General features: G+C 39.8%; 1 protein-coding gene across 9 annotated transcripts in view; it reads left to right on the top strand.

Moving 5' to 3' along the window:
- The window catches only part of FMN1 (formin 1), a 383,790-nt gene that overhangs the window by 189,492 nt on the left and 175,838 nt on the right, over nt 1-18,460 (top strand). For all 9 annotated transcript variants that reach the window (XM_070584360.1, XM_070584371.1, XM_070584336.1 and 6 more), the window contains 2 exons: nt 6,842-7,602; nt 12,464-12,614. In XM_070584360.1, coding sequence (XP_070440461.1) covers nt 6,842-7,602; nt 12,464-12,614 — 912 coding nt within the window. The remainder of the gene's footprint in view (nt 1-6,841; nt 7,603-12,463; nt 12,615-18,460) is intronic.

Below are 18,460 nucleotides of genomic sequence, written 5' to 3'. Positions count from 1 at the left end.
GTTTTTGCTGTAGAAGGGGTAAGCTGGCTATGTAGAGAGTTAGTGAAGTCTTTGTTCAACCTTCAAAAACAAAACAAAATGCCAGCATGCCCACCTCCAAAGCCATAGAACCCCCATCTTCTTGCCTTAACTAAGCTCTCTGTAAGAACTGAATCCTATCCCTTCTAGGTGGTTCATGCTCTCCAGCCCCATTTTCCTTTCCTTCCCTCTGCTCGCACTGCACTTTCTGAAGTGGCGAAGCTTCATTGTGCTTCTGTGCAGTCTCTGGGAATTGTCTAGCTTTCCCCAACCTAAGAATGTAGAATTTGGAAGAGTCCTGGAAAAGATGGACTTACTCAAGTTGTACAGCAGATAACCTGAATTTTTACTGGCCCTGGCAGCACCACTGGGAGAGAATGTTCATAACAGCAAAAGGCAAATGGGTGATTTTTCTACAGTGCTTGGCACCATCATGATGTCTTTCATCAGCAGGCACTCTTCCGCCTTCTTTTTGACAGAAAGGTTTGTGGAGACCAGACAAGTGAAAGTTTCCCTCTGTTGCTTGAGTTTCAGTACAGTGTGTTCCTTTGATGATATCTCTGAGCAGTGGTGATGTGGAGGATATTAAAAAGTAATGAGGATTTGGTCGGGAAAGTGAGGACCAGCCCCCCGGAGACTGGGGGAGTTTGCCTAGAGCCTAATTCCTAATCAGATTAGAATCACAAATGTGGTTCACTTCTACTGGATAGTTTATTATATTTATGGGAACAACCTTTAAGCTTACTGTGGAGAGAACACTTATCTGCGGTAAGTATTTTCAATTGTAAAATTAAATAGGATCAACATCGACTTTTAGAAATACCCACACTTAAAAAAAAACAAACTCAATATTTTATCTGAATTATCTAGGCAATAACAACCATGAAATCTTATAGTTTATGCATGGGACTATCAAAGAGGAAGGGGACCACATGTCTCTCTCCTTTTAGATTTTTTTAGAGCTTCAAGTATAGTTGGGTGGGTAATACAGAGGCATAAGGAAGTCTTAATATTTAAAGCTAAAGAAATAATTCAATTCAATAAGCATTTATGGATCACTAACTAGCCAAGCAGTGTGCAATGTTCTGGAAGTTCAAATGTGAATAAGGCATGGTCCCCAACTGCCTGGAGGTTTTAGATTTGCAAAAATGATAAACATAAATGACTATAATGAATGTGACCAGCAAGTTCTTTGGCAACAAAGGAAAACTTTTGTCAAGAAGAATCAAGAAAAGTTTCAGCCAGAAGGTTCAGTTGAGCTTGACTGAATTTTCCTTCAGGGCTTTCACTAGAAAGAAAATGGAGAGAAAGGGTGTTTTAAGTAGAGGAAACACATTTGCAAAAGGGTAAAGATGTGGGAGCAGATCATATGTTTGAATCTGTAGTGGTGCAACATAGGAAAAGTATATAGAAGTATCTGGAAAGGCAAGCAGAGGCCAGGTCTTGAAGAGCCATGAGTAGCATGAAAAGAATTTTAGGCTTATCTGCTGTGTAGAATAACTGTTCTCAATGTGGGTCATGAAGGGATGTTCCCCTTATGGGGACATGTTAGAATTAGGAAGAGACTTTTTTCAAATAACACATAATCCTTTGGAGATTCTGAAGTGACCCAAGTAAAAGTCATTGCCAAAAAGAATTCACCAATATTGTGGTGGTATACTAGCTCAACTGTGTTTGGAGCAGAATAAAGATCAAGAACAGTTACTGTTGTTTTTGACTCTGGCTGCCCATTGGAATCCCTTGGGGAGCTTTAAGGATACCAGCGCAAGGGTACAATCTCAGACTAATGGAGTGATGATCTCTGGGGATGGTTCTGCCCATCAGTATTTTTTGCAAAGCTGTCTAGGTGTTTCTAATAGGGAGCAGGCTTAGAAACCACTACATTAGACAGATAAAAATATTGCCAATCAAGTAAAAGGATGATTGAAATAGAATGATTTAATTAGGATTTCTCTCTTAAAGATTGTTAATTTGAATCTTGCTTAGAAGGGGATGAATATGGATTAATAGACTATTGCAAGTAGAAAGAGAATGTGATTAAAAATGAAAGCAATATGAGCAATCAAGTTATGAGTAAAGGAAGATAGATAAAACTTGAAAGACTAGAAAGATGTCAAACCTCAGCGCCCATCTCCTTTCAAATGGTATGTTGGATGAATGCAGAAAATGATTTTTAGCAGAGGGTTGAGGAGAGGGAAACTCATAATTCTTCATATGTCTTAAAGAATATTTATCTAAAAATGAATGGAAGGTTTGTAATTGTTTTGTCTCCCATATATGAGCACTGTGTTCAATGTAACGGAGACTGAAAAGCAGGTTTTAAAAGCATTGTATTCCCTTGACCCAGCCTTCTCTGTGATTTTGGCTGTGGGAACCTGGGCTTGACATTTTATAACAATTCCCAGGATCCTAGGCAAACGTTGTCCAGGAGTACATGATTATCCAACAGAAAGTTCTACTCTCAGTGTTTGACTCACCAAATCATTAACAGTCCTAGCTATGGCTCTAGACACAGGCGGGGCAACAGCACATTGTTTCCATGTGCAAAGTAGAAGTGCATTTCATAGGAAATAAAGTTAAAAACTAACTTTCCCAGAAAGCTTGATTCATGGTATACGTGGACTTGAGACGCTTCATTTGTAATAGAGCCAGGCACAATTTGAAATAATTGATAGGATGTGAACAGATGCAGAAGGAATGCTCTGCTTTAATCACTTTGACTTACCATGTCCTGCTGAGCTTCTGAACACAACCGAGACAAAAATCAATGATCAAAAGGAATTGTGAAACAGAAGGGCAAAGGTAAGTTGTTTCTTCATTTGGGCCATTTAAATTTTAGTGGTCAGACGGCTTCTCACTGTAATCTCAGCATATTGGTATGGAGTACGTGGAAATTCAATATTTCCTTCTTATTTGGTGATTCTTCATATCAGTGAATACAGTTTGTGAGAAGTCATTCTTAGATTGTATGCTTGGTAATATGTCCCCTTACCTTGGGTGTTTGCGGCACAGGAGGAATGTTGAGAGAGGACACCATTTGCAAAGGCTCAGATGCACGAAAGAGCATGGTCCTGAAGGAGGCAAGATGTTTTGTAAGACTGGAATCAAGGACATATTTGGAGAAGGAGCAGGAGCCAAAAGTGGAAAAAGTTGGCAGAAAACGAATCAGAAGAGCTTTCAGTGTGTTCATGCTAAAAAAGGTTTCAGTGTTGGTCTATAAGTAATGGCCAATTATGGAAATAATTTTACAGAATAAAGATCTGCATTTATTTATTTTTAAATCCTCCTGGAACCAATGTGGCCAAACTGGGATCAGGAGGATTAGGTGGCTCTTGCTGTTTGTCTAGGTAAAGAGGACCCAGTGAAAAGTTGAGGCAGTGGGGATGGAGGGAAAGAAATGAATCAGAAATTAATGAAACTCATTGATAAGTAATATGTTGTGAATGAGAGAGAGCAAGGAATCCAGCATGACATCCAGATTTCTGGATCTGATGATTGGGAGGATGGTGATGCCATTAACTGTGAGGAGGAATTTCAGAGGAGGAACAAATGGAGATTTAGCAATGATGAGTTCCTTTTCAGACATGTTGAGTCTGCAGTGACTGATAAAACGTGCAGGTAGACCAGTCCAGAGGATAGTTGGAATTACAGTTTGAAGGTACAAATTTGAAAGTTACAGTCCATAGTAAATAAGTATCATTTACCGTATGAGTACACAAGATGACAGAGAGATTGTGTAGTATGAGAAGGATAAAATGGCAAGGAAGATGCCTAGGGAACGTTTAAGAGATGGATGGAGGAAGAGGAGTCCACAAGATTTACTGGAGAAAACAAGAAGTAGGAGGAAAACAGAGCTGAGTGGAGAGGGCATATCAAACGTCAGGGAAGCAGAGAATTTCAAGGCGTGGGCAACAGTCAACTTTAACAATGCAGCTGAGAGGACAAAATCACTGAAAAGTGCTGACCAAATGTAACCCTCAAATCAGAGAGTTTCGTTCAGACAGTAGGGCCGGAAGCCAAGTGTAATTAGTCGAAAAGGAAATGGATGAGAAAATAGATAAAGCAAGAGTTGTGTGGTTTTTTTATTTTTTCCAAAAATCTCTGCTGTGAAGAAAAGAGGTAGAATGAGAAAGAAAGGATGGCAGCTAGCAGGGATTAAAGAAGGATTTTGGCATCTTTACTTTTGCCTGAGATGGATAGAGCATGGTGCTGGGGGAGCATTCTGAGAGTTGAAACAAGTTGATGTGGCCACCAGCCTCTGACCTGTCAGCAAAGAGACAATGAGAATGATAGCAAACTTACATAGCAGCCACTGTGTTCCAAAGGTTCCTATATATGTTGTTTTACATATATTTATTCATCTACTTCTTCTAACTGCCTTGAGGGTGGATTCTATTACCCCTATTTTACTTATGAGAAAACTGAAGTACATAGAGGTTAAATAACCTGCCCAATTTTTGCTCTACCTGCTACACTAAAGCCAGTGCCTTCCAGAGCCACCAAAACAATGCATAAGTGTATACATCAGCTTCACCAGATTCAGAAGATTGTGGGTGAGAGGTGGAAAGCAGGAGAGGTGGGGACCAACACCTTTGCTGTAGATACAGGTCAGTTGTGTGATAAAGGGTAAGTTTCTCTGTGGAACATGTCTTAGCAACCTTTTCATATTAAAAAGTTGAAGACTGAGTAAAGTTACTGGCTCATCAATATTATTTGATTCTTAACCTTCTTGGAAGAAGGTTAGTTGGGAACAACCAAGAGTTAGTTTGATGTGGCAGAACTGAACTAGTCACTAAAATGAAATTAAAATGTTGGAAGTAATTCAGAGCAGGAATCAGGGCTGGGATATGGGTGGAGTGGGCGGGGGAGGGAGATGGAGATGGGCAGGATGTTGAAACAAAGAGTATCTTGATCACGTAGTTGAATGAAGGTTGAAGTTACCTTCAGGCATTTGGCAGCGGAACTCATGAAAGATTGGGTAAATTTTTATATTTATAGTACATTGTTTGTCCTGACTGCTTAAGCTTTACCTAGTTTTGGGCCTATTCCTCCACAAAGGTGGTATTATTTCGGAATTTTTAAGATGATTATCAATTTGTTAGTCTCTTACTGTAATATTATCATTAGCAACAGTAGCTGATAGTAACATGTATTTGGAACTTACTGTGTCCCAGGCATAATGCCCACTGCTTTTTAGGAAGTATCTCAATTTACATGTATAAAAATCCTAGAGATGGCTCACTGTTGTCCTCACTTGATGCTCGAGGGAACTCAGGCTTGAAGATAGAAAGTTCCTTGCCCAAGGTTGTAGAACTGGACAAGTGGCCAAGCCAGGATGTGCACCAGGTGGTCTGAATCCAGAACTCAAGTGCTTAACCTTCTGCTATATGAGAAATAGATGGTGCCCTCAACCCACCAGTTCTTGCAGAGTTGGGTTGGGGCTGCCATATCCACGTAGGGGAAGATCGGCTTTAGAAGAACCTTGTCTCTGGTTCTACTGACCATAGTTATTTGGGGATTGGTTCATGAGGGTAAAGGTGAACCTAGTAAAAATATAGTTAAAAATATCTTAATGAAAGTAGCGACCTTCCTATGTCTTTATCTTCCCTGACTCTAAGCCAAAAAATATTTCTTTACTTTTTCATTGCAAGAGGGACTTTAGTATACACTTTGGTGTTCTTGATGTTTGTGGACTGAAATGATAGTGAAGAAAGTCTTGTTGACCATAAGAAAGGCTCTTGGGACAATGACTGAATACACCTGTTTCAGTGGTTTTATCCACTTATCTCTTCAATAACTATGTACTTACTGTGCTTGTTGCTGAGATACAGAAATACAGGCAGATGCTGTCCCTGATTTCATCTTGTGGAGTTTATAAACTGATGGGGAGGGAAAAAATTAGATAAGTTCACCAGAAATATTTAATTACTGTTAAATTGGATTTTGGAAACTCTAATATAATTATAAATTTGACTGCTTCCCAGTTAACTGTAATAGGCTAAATGGTTTTGAATGCTGGGATGTACGCTAGTTAATAAGTAAGAGTCCACCAGCTCTGTGCTAATAAGTGTAAAATCATAGACTCAAGGTATGGAAATAAATGAAAAGATGAGTGTTAAAAAGGTTGATGTCTTATAAAATATAGCTTAAAATGCTGGATATATAGAAGAGAAAAATCACAAGTCAACATTCTCATTTTCTATGCCTTTATGTTGCTTATTTATTTCTATATTATGAATGATTATGAAACAGACACGAATACTGATCATGGGCTGCTTTGATATGGAAATTTCTTAGAAAAACATGTGTATCATAGCTTCTTTTTTTTGCACCTTTTGCATCTTCCCTATTGGCCCAGAAACCCCATAAAGGAGACATTCTAAGGAAGACTGTGAGAACAGCAACTCCAAGCCAGAAATATCTCCAAATCAGTTTTTTTTCTTAGAGTTTTCTTTTTCCAAACCAAAAGCAATGAAAGATAGATTCAAGCATGTTCAAAACTTTATTAAAATTTTTGTTTTGTATTTGACATTAAAACCAGGTGAAAGTTCTTAGGCGACAATTTTGCTTTAAGCCTTAATCCATGGTAATTATTCCCACTGAGCTCAGATTAGATGAAACTGTGTGTCTACTCCAAGTATTTAAATCCTTAGAAAATGTATAAAGTGAAACTTACAACCTATTGGATTCTCAAAAGAATATCTATTTTCCTGTGTTTATGTGGACTGTGCAATGGTGGCATGGTGATGGTATTGAGTTTTTTAATTTCTGACATTTGGTTTTTGTAAACTCTTTACTTTCTTTCCCATTGATATCCCTACAGGCTCAGTTTGAACTTCAGACCTTTCATATCCGAGGTGAGCATGCAGTGATAACAGCGAGGCTAGAAGAAACCATTGAAAATCTCAAGCATGAGATAGAACACCGATGGCGAGGAGGATGTGAAGAGATGAGAGATGTATCTATCTCCACCGACGATGACTGCCCTCCAAAGACTTACAGAAATGTGTGCATCCAGACAGACAGAGAGACTTTCCTCAAACCCTGCGAAGGTGAAGGCAAGACAACCAGAAGTAACCAAATAATACCCAAAAAACTGAATATCTCCTCTTTAAGCCAACTCTCTCCCCCAAATGACAGCAAAGATGTCCATGTTCCTCTCCTGTCTGTGGAAGGCATCTCTTTGAATCAGCAGAAGGCATCGCCTCCCCCTCCTGCACCACCCCTACTAACAAGCATCCCTCCCCCTCCTCCCCTCCCACCTGGACTTGAAGCTTTGCCACCAGCACCTCCGCCACCACCTGTGAGTGCTGGACCGCCACCACCTCCGCCACCTCCTCTGCCTCCAAGTGCTGGGCCTCCCCCACCTCCTCCCCCGCCACCACTTCCTAACTTCTCCGCTCTGCCCAGCAGTGGGGGGCCACCTCCTGCTCCAGCACCCCCAGGACTTGCGCCTCCACCTCCTCCAGGACTCTTCTTTGGAGTCAGCTCTTCTTCTAGCCAATGTCCTCGGAAACCAGCCATTGAACCCAGTTGTCCCATGAAGCCTTTGTACTGGACTAGAATACAAATAAGTGATAAGAGGTAAGCTCAACTCCCCTGTCCCATTCTGAGCATGTGAACTCCCAGGATTTTGCACAAGTGATGTTTTATTCTTACCAGTTCAGCATCTGTGTACTGTGGCACTCATTCTCAAGTGTAGTACAGTGAATGCCTTAGATAAACAAGGCTGGAGTGTTTGGAGAAGAATGTCTCCACCAGGTCTCCTCTGTATTCCCTGTGGATTGATGCTAGGAGAAACGATGTGTTCAGCATCAGATCCTTCCTAAGGTAAATGTTCCATTTTATAAACTAGAGAAAAGCTCAGGTCTAAGATAGGGACTTCTCCCACATTCCTGCAATTTGTGAGTAATCATAAAGACATTAAGCCTGAATCTATACTGTAGGTTCAGCGAAGAATTTTAGAATATCTGTCTTGTCTTTAGATGTATTATCAACCCTATAATATGGATATTTAAGAGGTATGTGTAATTTTTCTTTTTTTTTTTTTGAGGAAGATTAGTTCTGAGCGAACGTCCACCACCAATCTTCCTCTTTTTGCTGAGGAAGATTGGCCCTGAGCTAATATCCATGCCCATCTTCCTCTATTTTATATGTGGAATGCCTGCTATAGCATGGCTCAATAAGCAGTGCCATAGGTCCACACCCAGGATCCGAATCAGCAAACCCTGGGCCACCAAAGTAGAATGCACGAACTTAACCACTGCGCCACTGAGCCAGCCCCTAATTTTCCATTTTTCATTAAAAAAAATTAGAAATAGCTGAGTTGTTACTGCTTCAGGTCAGAGAGGAGTCTTAAAATATAAATTTTCTCTGCTTGAACTGTTAATGTCTTTATACTTTGTTGCCCTCTAGAGAAAGTGCTAGTGTGTGGATAGCTAAAATGCATCTTCCATTTGTAGACCGTTTTTTGTTTTTCAGTTTTTTTTTTTGAGGAAGATTAGCCCTGAGCTAACATCTGCTGCCAATCCTCCTCTTTTTGCTGAGGAAGACTGGCCCTGAGCTAACATCCGTGCCCATCTTCCTCTACTTTATATGTGGGACGCCTACCACAGCATGGCGTGCTAAGCGGTGCCATGTCCTCACTTGGGATCCAAACTGGCGAATCCCGGGGTGCCAAAGCAGAACGTGCAAACTTAAACCACTGCGCCACTGGGCCGGCTCCCATTTGTAGACAGTTTTTAAGGCAGCAAGATATAGTTTCTTGGAAACTTCCAGTCAAACAAATGTGATCGGATTTCTTCTGCCTCATTTCAGAGCCCGTCAAGAGAACAATGCGAAAGATGTTGAGTTGTTTCTAAATCACTCTGTGGGTTAGAAGTTCATTTGTTTGCAAAGAACAGCAAATACAGAGCACATTTTTAAACTTAAATTTTTGTACTTATTTCCCAAATCAAGATGTGGTGAATTTTTCAATTTATATAACATTTTGCTTGAAGTAGGCAGGATATTGAACAAAATAATATGCAACTCACGATTATAAAGCAACTGGAAATCGCTATAGGAGGAGCGGGAAACACCTTAAAACTAAGCATATGGTGAACAAGTTAATTATATACTTCATATTGGCTCCTTTCCTCACCAAAAAATAAGGGCCAAGAGTTTATTTGTGGAAAATTCTGATACTTTTTTTTTAAAGCCGATACTTTCTAATTTCCCAAAAGTATGGTTAAAAAAACATGAGGTGATCTTGAAATAGCTATTACCATTAACTAAAATACTAGTATTCCCCTTTCCCCATTCAAGGCTCAGATGACATTTCCTAAGAAATCATTTCCCAAAATATTTCTCTGGAGCTGTGATCCCTTATTATTCTTTTCAAGTTAACGTGCAGCCATTCCAAGGTGATGAATCCCACCCGTCAGCCCTGGAGTAGTGTTTCTGACGGCACATGGAGCTTTTCCACACCTGTCTCACTAGCCTGTCTCAACTTCATTCCTTGCAAGACTTCGTGAGCAACCAATATCACAGATCATAGCAGCAGTGTAACTGCACCGCTGGGAGATCTGGGCCCTTCATTCACTGTTCAAAGTGACAAAGGCAAGCTGGACATGGTTGTTGACTGTGTTTTTCCCTCCTTACATAGTTGGAAATTTTGAGAAAGAAAACAATTGAACACTCAAGCTCTCTTAGTTCTACCATAAATCTAGGGCTTCAGTTTTGAGCAAAATGAAAAGTAGATGGTCGCACCAACTTTACTGCCCTGGGATGTCAGGAGAGCCCTGCCTGATAAATGTGTCACCCTTGAGCCTGAGTGTGGGGCATGGGTGGCAGGCGTCCCCACTGTGAGGCGTGCAGATGGTGCCACAGACACTTCCCACTGCACATTCAGTCTCTCTCACGATGAGACCCTCAAAATGTTTCTGTACCTCGGAGGGTGACTACTTCTTTTAAACTCAAATGGTCTAAAGATTCTATGTACTATTGATGGACAAAAGTAAGATTATCTGGGATGTGTTCTTGTAAAGGAGATGAAATGGTGTTTTCCTCTTTTGTACAACCAGTGGGGTAAGCACTTTGTATAAAGTACACATAATAAATTTTGGTCTTGGTCTTCTAGGGAATTAGGAGTAAAATATGAATTTTCTCCATTATGTGTACACTGCCTCTCATCCACCTGGATCGCTTGTCACTCCTAGCAAGAGCCAATTTTTAACTGTAGCCATTTTGCCTTCTTCGGTGCCTGTTTTCTGGTTTCTAGAGTAGAGAAGAGATATTTAGTTAAAGAAAGAGAAATCCTCATCTATCTCCCCTTTTGGCTTCTGAATGAGTATCTATCTTCCTAGTGAGTGAGTATCTATCTTCTTGGTGACTATCTCCTCCTCCTCCCCCTCTCCCCCTCCCCCTCCCCCCTCTCCCTCTGCCCCCTCCTCCTTTCCCCTCCTTCCTCCTCCTCTCCCCCTCCTCCCTCCTCCTCTCCCCCTCCTCGTCCTCCTCCTCTCTCCCTCCCCCTCTCCCCCTCCTCTCCCTCTCCCCCCTCCCCCTTTCTCCTCCTTCTCCTTTCTCTTTCCTCTCCCTCTTCTCTTGAGCTAGAATTATATGTTCAGTGGTCAGAAAAGAGTTGACCGTTATGGCAGAGGGTCCACTGTGAGCAAGTCCTTGTTACTGCCCCACAAAATACCAATTGCCCCCAACCTACTGAGGTGATATTCTGACATTCTTCTATTCATTATTAGAAATGCCTTTTCCCATAGAAACAATGTTGTAAATGGTGATGAAGTGCTCAGCCCAACTGCCAAAGCCAATTTGCTCCAGAATATGATTGAGTTATACCACTAGTCATACTGGCCTGAGCTCTGAGTCCTTGGAGCTGGGGCCAAGTGGTACAGGGCAAGGCGGGGCAGTGGGTCTGAACAATCTGCCTTATGTGTCACATCACCTCCCTCTAGGCACCCTCTCTTCAGCTTCCCAGAACCTTCATGAGACCCAGAATGGCAGTCGTTAACAGGCTGCAAGCTCCAAAATTCCTTGACTCTCCTCTCCCATCAAGATCCCCTTTCCCGAGTGCACCGAGATAAGCACTTAACGTTAATAGTGTTTGAAGTTGAGTGAGTGGCGGAGGGGGCCGGCTAAGGAAGGAGCACATAGATGGATGTACTTCAGTGGAAATGTTCTAGCCCTTGGGTGACAATTTCAGATATTCATTATATTACTATACATTATAACTTAGATATGTCACATATATACTCTTAAATGGCTCAAATATTATGTTAGAGCAAATTTAATAAAAAAAAAAAAAACCAAAATGTAGAGACAAGTGAATGTGGCCAGAACCAAACTGTCATATTTCATGGGAAAGGTAGGCATGCGAACACACAGATCTGAAAAGCCAATGTCGCCTACTGTTTTGAACAAGAAAATCGCCTTTTAGTATCAAACAATTTTGTGGACCATCCCATATAATAATAGTTCTTTTAGTTCCATTGAGAAAATATCCTTTGCAACAAAGGTAAGTGCTATGGATCATAACATATATGTATGTTTAAAAAACAGTAAATGTGTAGATGAGACATAATTTGATTCTGTGTGTGGGCATTAGAAGTGTTTAAAAATAAGATAAGAAAGTAAGTTAAGAAAATAGACATTTGGGAGAAAATGTATTCTGAAGGGAGCCTGGATAGTAACCCATCTGAGTCAGCTCTCAGAGGCAGTTCCTCTATATCTGATTTTCTAGATCATCTTCTCTTTCTTTGTTTCAAAACTAGGGTGCCCTTGTTTTTAGAAGACAAAATAAAACACAGTCTCCGTATGGCTGCTGTAGTTGAAATCCCTTTGGGAGCTGCTACAATGGAGTTTTCTGGTTTGTTTTTATTGTTAATACTGTTGTGAGGGCAGGACATAATAAGTCACGTATTTCTAAATGAGCACAGCCTGTTCACATGTATAGGTCCTGCTCTGAGTTGACCTGAGCTAATCCTGAAAACCGTATTTAAAACTAGTAGAAAAAATCCAAAGAGAGGGTCAATCTTCACCTTAGTACTCCATTCTCATTCAATTTAAGAATTAGCCCATCAATGTCTAAAAATTGGTTATCTTTTCAGACTGTATAATGCCCATTTTTACCCATTATGGAAATGCCACAAACTGAGGGAGGAGCAGTTTATATGACCTCAACAATCAATCCTAGGATTTCTGGTCCCATGAGGTTTCTCTAGATAATCTCTCTTTGATTGTATCTAATGACTTTTTTTTTTGAAATGTGTATTTGCTTTAATGTTCTATAGTATATATTGACTTTAAAAAGAATATGTAGCACTAAAAGCTTTTCTCCAAGCTTTATTAGGGTTTTACATCTGTTTTTAAAATGAGTTAAAAAAATTAGAGACTTAATTGTATTCTATTCTGTTTTGGTTCTTAAGTTTAACTTGTCATTTTCTCTTTTAAGCCAAAATGCTACACCAACCTTATGGGATTCCTTAGAAGAACCTGATATTCGAGATACTAGTGAGTTTGAGTATTTATTCTCCAAAGACACAACTCAGCAGAAGAAAAAACCTCTGTCAGAGACCTATGAGAAAAAAAACAAGGTCAAAAAGGTATCTAGTGACTATAGTAATCATAACCATATATGTATATTTTGTCGTATATGGAGATTTGTTATGTGCTACTGGTTTGCTTTCCCTCTGTTTTCAAAAAAATGTTTTGGAAGGTTCTGTGTCTTAGATGACAAAAACAAGCCAATAATTTGAGAAATCTGTACTTGATGTTTTGGTCACATAATCTGAATTTTCAAACTAGTCTCTTAATTTGGACTTTTTCAGACATTAATTCTATTGAAAAAAATAAAATTTGTCAATTCATGAAAGTAGTCTGTAGGCTATATGGAAAATATGTCTTACTCATTCACTTATTTATAAATTCATTCATTTAACAAATATTTATTGGCAGTTTATTTGTGCTAGGTTTTGTTTTAGGCCCACGCTGTCCAGTGTGATAACTATTAGTCACATGTAGCTATTTAAATTTAAGTAATAAAATTAGATAAAATTAAAAATTCAGTCCTGCAGTGGTACTAGCTACTTTTCAGTTTTGTTCCTGTGGCTGGTAGCTACCATATAGCACAGATATAAAACATTTTCGTCATTACAGAAAGTTCTATTGGATAGGACTGTCTGAGCATCTAGGATATGTTAGTGAAAAACGCCAAAGATCTTTGCCCTGTGGAGCTTATATTTGCAATCAACATTAAAAACAAAAAATTAAGGGGCCAGCTCAATGGCGCAGCGGTTAAGTTCGCACATTTTGCTTTGGTGACTTCGGGTTCGCCAGTTTGGATCCTGGGTGTGGACCTCTGCACCACTTAGCAAGCCATGCCGTAGAAGGCATCCCACATATAAAAAACATTGGAGGAAGATAGGGACAGATGTTAGCTCAGGGCCAGTCTTCCTCAGCAAAAAGAGGAGGATTGGTGGCAGATGTTAGCTCAGGACTAATCTTCCTCAAAAAAAAGTAATAGTAAAATAAACCCCCAAAAAACAAAAAGTTAAATCATATGGTAGAACAAGGTAAGGAGGATCAACTTCAGCAGAGTAGTAATGGGGCTACAGTTTTAAATGGAGTCTGGAAGATAGTCCTCGTTGAGAAGGTGACTTCTGAGCAGACTTGAGGACTTGAAGTCTGAGACCACCAGCCATCTGTCAGAGAACAAGTTCAAGATTCTCCATCAGGCGGATGGGAAGCTGAATCACAGCTGTGCCACGCACTAGCTGTGTGACCTAAAGCAAAGTTCTGCCGCCTGTGGCTGGGTCCCCTCACCATAACGTGAGATGACGTCTGCTGGTGGTGGTGGTCTAGGTGATTATTAAATGAGGTAATAGATGTATCATGCTCCATGTAGTGCCTGGCACACAGTCAGCCCTCCAGAAAGGGTAGCTGCTCTTGTTTGGCTGCTGCTGCCGCTGCTGCTATTTCTCTGCACGAGTGTTTTGCTAATAGCATAGATGGTGTGGAGGAAGAATATAGGACTTGGTTCTGCTATTGATTTGTATGTGAACTTGGGCTAGTTGTCTTCCTTCTCTAGGCCGTATTTTCCCATCTTTATAAAACAGGGTTAGCAATATCTGAGTCTAGTTGACCCACCAGGATGTTGTGAAATTCACATGTAAGAGGGTTTGAGGAAGTGTTTTGAAAAGTGTATAATGAACGATATTGTCGTCAACTCGTCATTCTTAAATTATATAGCGGGATTCATCCACTGGTTCATATCTTAAGTAACGTTATGATTATGAAGTCAGCTGTGCCTTACAGGGAAAAAAGTGGCAAAAGTCTGAACACAGTTTTCTGCTAATCAAATCAGATTATCCCACTGACTTGAATTATGAATGAAAATTGTGATCAAAGTTTTTCACCTCTCAAGTTCATTGGAATTGTGTTTTCATGAGAAAAGTGTGATTCAATAATAATTAAATATCAGAGCAAATCTTTTAAGAGGACATATTGCGTGAGCAATTTGAATTTTTCTAATAAAACAGTTCCAGGCAAGAAGTCAATGGACATACTATAAAATATATTTCCATGAACTAGATTCATATGAGGTGGAAATAAGTGTGCCTTACAGGCTGGCTGGCTGTTTAAATGCCATCTACAGGAATGGAGGACTATATATTTCTATACAAAACATATACTATATATGTTTCTATACAAAAGGTGAGAGAAGGATCCCTATATTCCAAAGCTAGCCTCAATTTGCCTCTTTCAGGAAGCTTTCTCTGACTAACCAGGAACTCCACTGAATGTTTTCTTACGCAATATCACATTAAACCATTGTTCTCCATTTCTTCTCAGATTGCTATTACTCCTTTTGTTTCTCTCTCTGGACGCTTAACATGTTGTTTACTCATAAAACTAATTTCTGTTTTGGCGAGTGAGTATTTTTGAAACATCAAAGTATTTGTTTTTAAAACATCAAAGCATTTGGTCGTTTATTCTTATTTCTTATCTATAATTGTCTGTTCAACAAAGGATTTTCACTAAGGCAGTTAGCACTTGATGTGTTTATCTTGTTTTTCTGTCAGAGGGGAAAATACCCTTCATTTGAACTCTTTAATCTTTCTGAACAGTGGGGTCGCCATTACTTCCTGGAAACTGCATGTGTGTAGTCTTTGGTGTTTTCTGTAAGTGGAAGCAAGAATGTAGGTCTGCTGGGCTTGATGGTATGGAGGCTGCTTGGAGTTTTCAGCGAGCTTTGTGGCCTGCCTTAGAGCTGAGATTTTAAGTTTTAGGGGAAATAACGAGCTGAATCAATGTCAGAAAACTCCAAACCTGCCTCCTACCAGCCTTCCCTCTATGCCCCTGGCCAGATTTCCAACTTCAGGATGGATTCCTTGCTCTTTTCCGAGAATCGGATGTTTGTTTTCTTTTCTCTTAAAATGAAAACGATAGTGAATTTTAGAGATTGTGAGCAGCTGAGGAGTTTTAGCGTTGGAGACCAACTCCATCAGCCTAACTACAGAGTGATTCCCATACAAGATGCCTAGGAGAACACTTGCCAAATAGTCTTTTTATAAGAACTGAAGAGGAGTATATGTTGGAGATTTTAAAATCCAGCATTCTGAATCTTGCCTGTAGGGGCTCAGCCAACACTGAAATATACTTGTGAACATCTCTTAGATGGAGCTGGTCTTCATCCCTCTGTGCCTTCTGTATTCCTAGTTCAGAAATAACTCAGAATGGTCAGGATTCTGCTGAACTCAGAGACAAGTTTCTAGTTTTATATTCTATAATAGCATTTGAAGTTCCCATCACTGGCACTAGTTTAAAGTGAGCAGAGACATATATTCTTAAACTGAGCACTGATCCCATTCTATAATATCATACAGACTAAGAATTAGAAGGAAATTAGAAGGAACCTTACCAATCATCTAAATCTGTACCCTCATTTGGCACATGACAAACTCAGATCTAGAAAGATGAAGTGACTTCTAGGGTTTGCACACTTTCAACTGGGAAGACGTTGATAATGACAAGCACTTGAGAGGATGTACGAGAGCCTCAGCATTGTGTCTTCAGTTTCCCCTTTATTTAAACGGTAATTTGCCACACAGGTGATGGTAACTTTTTTTCTTCTGGAAGTTTGGCCCTGAGCTAATATCTGTTGCCAATCTTACTTTTTTTTTTTCCTCCCCAAAGCCCCAGTACATAGTTGTGTGTCCTAGTTGTGGGTCATTCTAGTTCCTCTATGAGGGATGCCACCACAGCATGGCGTGATGAGTAGTGCATAGGTCCGCACCCAGGATCCAAACTGGCGAACCCCAGGCCACCAAAGCAGAGTGCACAAACTTAACAACTCTACCACAGGGCCAGCCCCCATTTTTTTTTTTTTTTGATGTTGGTAACTTTTATTTGGATGATTGATTTGACGTTTATAGATGAGAGTAGCCATTGTTAAAATCATCAACAAAATACAACTACACTTGTGCAAATTCAAAATATTTCCTACAATGTGAAATTATCCAAAATTCGCTCAGTCTTCCAATAGGAAGTCAAATCTTGAATAAAAAAATTCTTTACATAGAACTCCAACAACAAAATATGTAGATTTGGAGCTATTTTCCTTGGACTCTATCAGTCATTTTAAATATTATCTATAATAAATACTAACGATGACCAACTTGTATTGTGTACTCAGGCATGTGCCATCCTCATTTGTGACACCAGACTACTCTGCCACTGCAAATGTAGCAATCAGCAAATTGAGAGCCAGAGCTCATAACATCAGCTCTTGTTGATACCACCAACACAGTAATGTCTCCTATTTATTTTTTCTTTTTTTTGCTCTCTGATAACCTTCAGAGCAAATCATTTAACTTTCCTACACTGATTCCTTCCTTATAAAATGGGGAATAACAACTCTTTACAGCATTGTTACAAGGACAAAATGAAATCACGATTATGAAAGTACTTTAGTACATGGTTCTAGAAAATACTTAATCTCTTAGTTTGTGAACTAATGTGAAAGCTTTGTGAAGAAATTGTTAAGTATCATTGATTTCCACAAAGTGGTTGGGGGTCTTAAAACGTTAGTATGTCCATTCTTGAAACTATTTGCAAATAGAAATCTCTAGACCATTCCTGTTTTTTTTAGTACTTATAGAAGAATTCCAGGACTTCCTTTAATGACACATGCAGACATCTAGTAGTTCATCTTACACTGGTTTATATAATCTGTTTGTGCTGTAAAATAAGAGTTTCCACTGTCAATATGCCCGTATTTACGCTGTCTCTAAGTTACATTTGTTCCTGGGAAAGGTAGGTCAGCACCTTGATGAAGAGCCAGAAACCTGCTTTCATTGTCTGAGATTCTTTCTCCTGGTGCCTGTCAAGTAGCTACTCTGATAAACTTTCCAGTTGCTTTCTAAACTTGCCCAACAACTTTCAGAAAACCAGCATGACCTGCCAATATCTTCTTCTCTTGACATGCCACAATCTCACTTTGAATTATAAATAATCTCTGTGCTTGTTCCCTCCTCTGTAAGATATAGGAAATCATTCCTCTCCCTCGGCCTTTTTCATAGATATTTGTTAAGAATTAATGAGATAATGGCTATTCCCCAAGCACTTTGGGGTGGGGGCACAGGGAGTTGCGATGGTTCAGGAGACACTAGTCTGTTGAAACTACCTGGAGCCAAAAGCCTTTAGCTGTAATTTGGTCACTTTGGCGAGGATCATAGCTATAATTCTCAAATCCCAGACTTGGTGTCTCAGTTTATTGGGGAGGGGAGAAGGAGAACATTGTTTGGAAGCCTGTCCATAAATTTATAGGGTTTTCATAATCTGTTGCCTTCCAAGTTTATATAATTTCAGCTCTTGTGTACAAAGATAATTTCTCCGGGCTGCCTTGGTAAGGTATGTGCATTATTTTTTTTTCTCCCAGGAGTGGGGATGAGTTTGCCAACCGCTTTGTATTTCTCATGTGTCTGGAAAACGAGCAGTGAGGTTAGGGGTTATCATCTATAGAAATGAGTGAAATAACTTGCCGATGTGTTGATTGCACTGGTCCATGACCTTGAGGTCATTATTGCTATGTCCAGATGCCTTGAGTGATATCTGGAATGATCAGGGCTTTCCTTTTCTTCAGCTTAAAGGCCCTTGACTGGCCAAATCTCCTGAAAGCAGACGGGGGCTTCTACTTCATGACAGGCACCAGTTTACAAAAATTCTGCTCTGTAAATTTTATTTGGAAGTAAGATGGCCCAAAAAGTTAAGTTGTACTTTTACTTTATTTACTTATTTTTTTTTTAAATGTGGTTAGAACTTGTCAAGTATGGATATCAATGATTCTTTCAGAGTGTTGAATCCGAATATTATTCTTGGAGTTCAACTGTGTTCTCTTGTTGGCTGTCGAACAGTGACTTAATCTGGACTCGTACCTCTGGGCAACTGC

This window comes from Equus przewalskii, chromosome 1, assembly GCF_037783145.1.
Source record: "Equus przewalskii isolate Varuska chromosome 1, EquPr2, whole genome shotgun sequence".
In the NCBI taxonomy this organism is placed as follows: Eukaryota; Metazoa; Chordata; class Mammalia; order Perissodactyla; family Equidae; genus Equus; species Equus przewalskii.
Note: the sequence above shows the minus strand (reverse complement) of the source record. Positions and strands in the feature narration are given on the sequence as shown.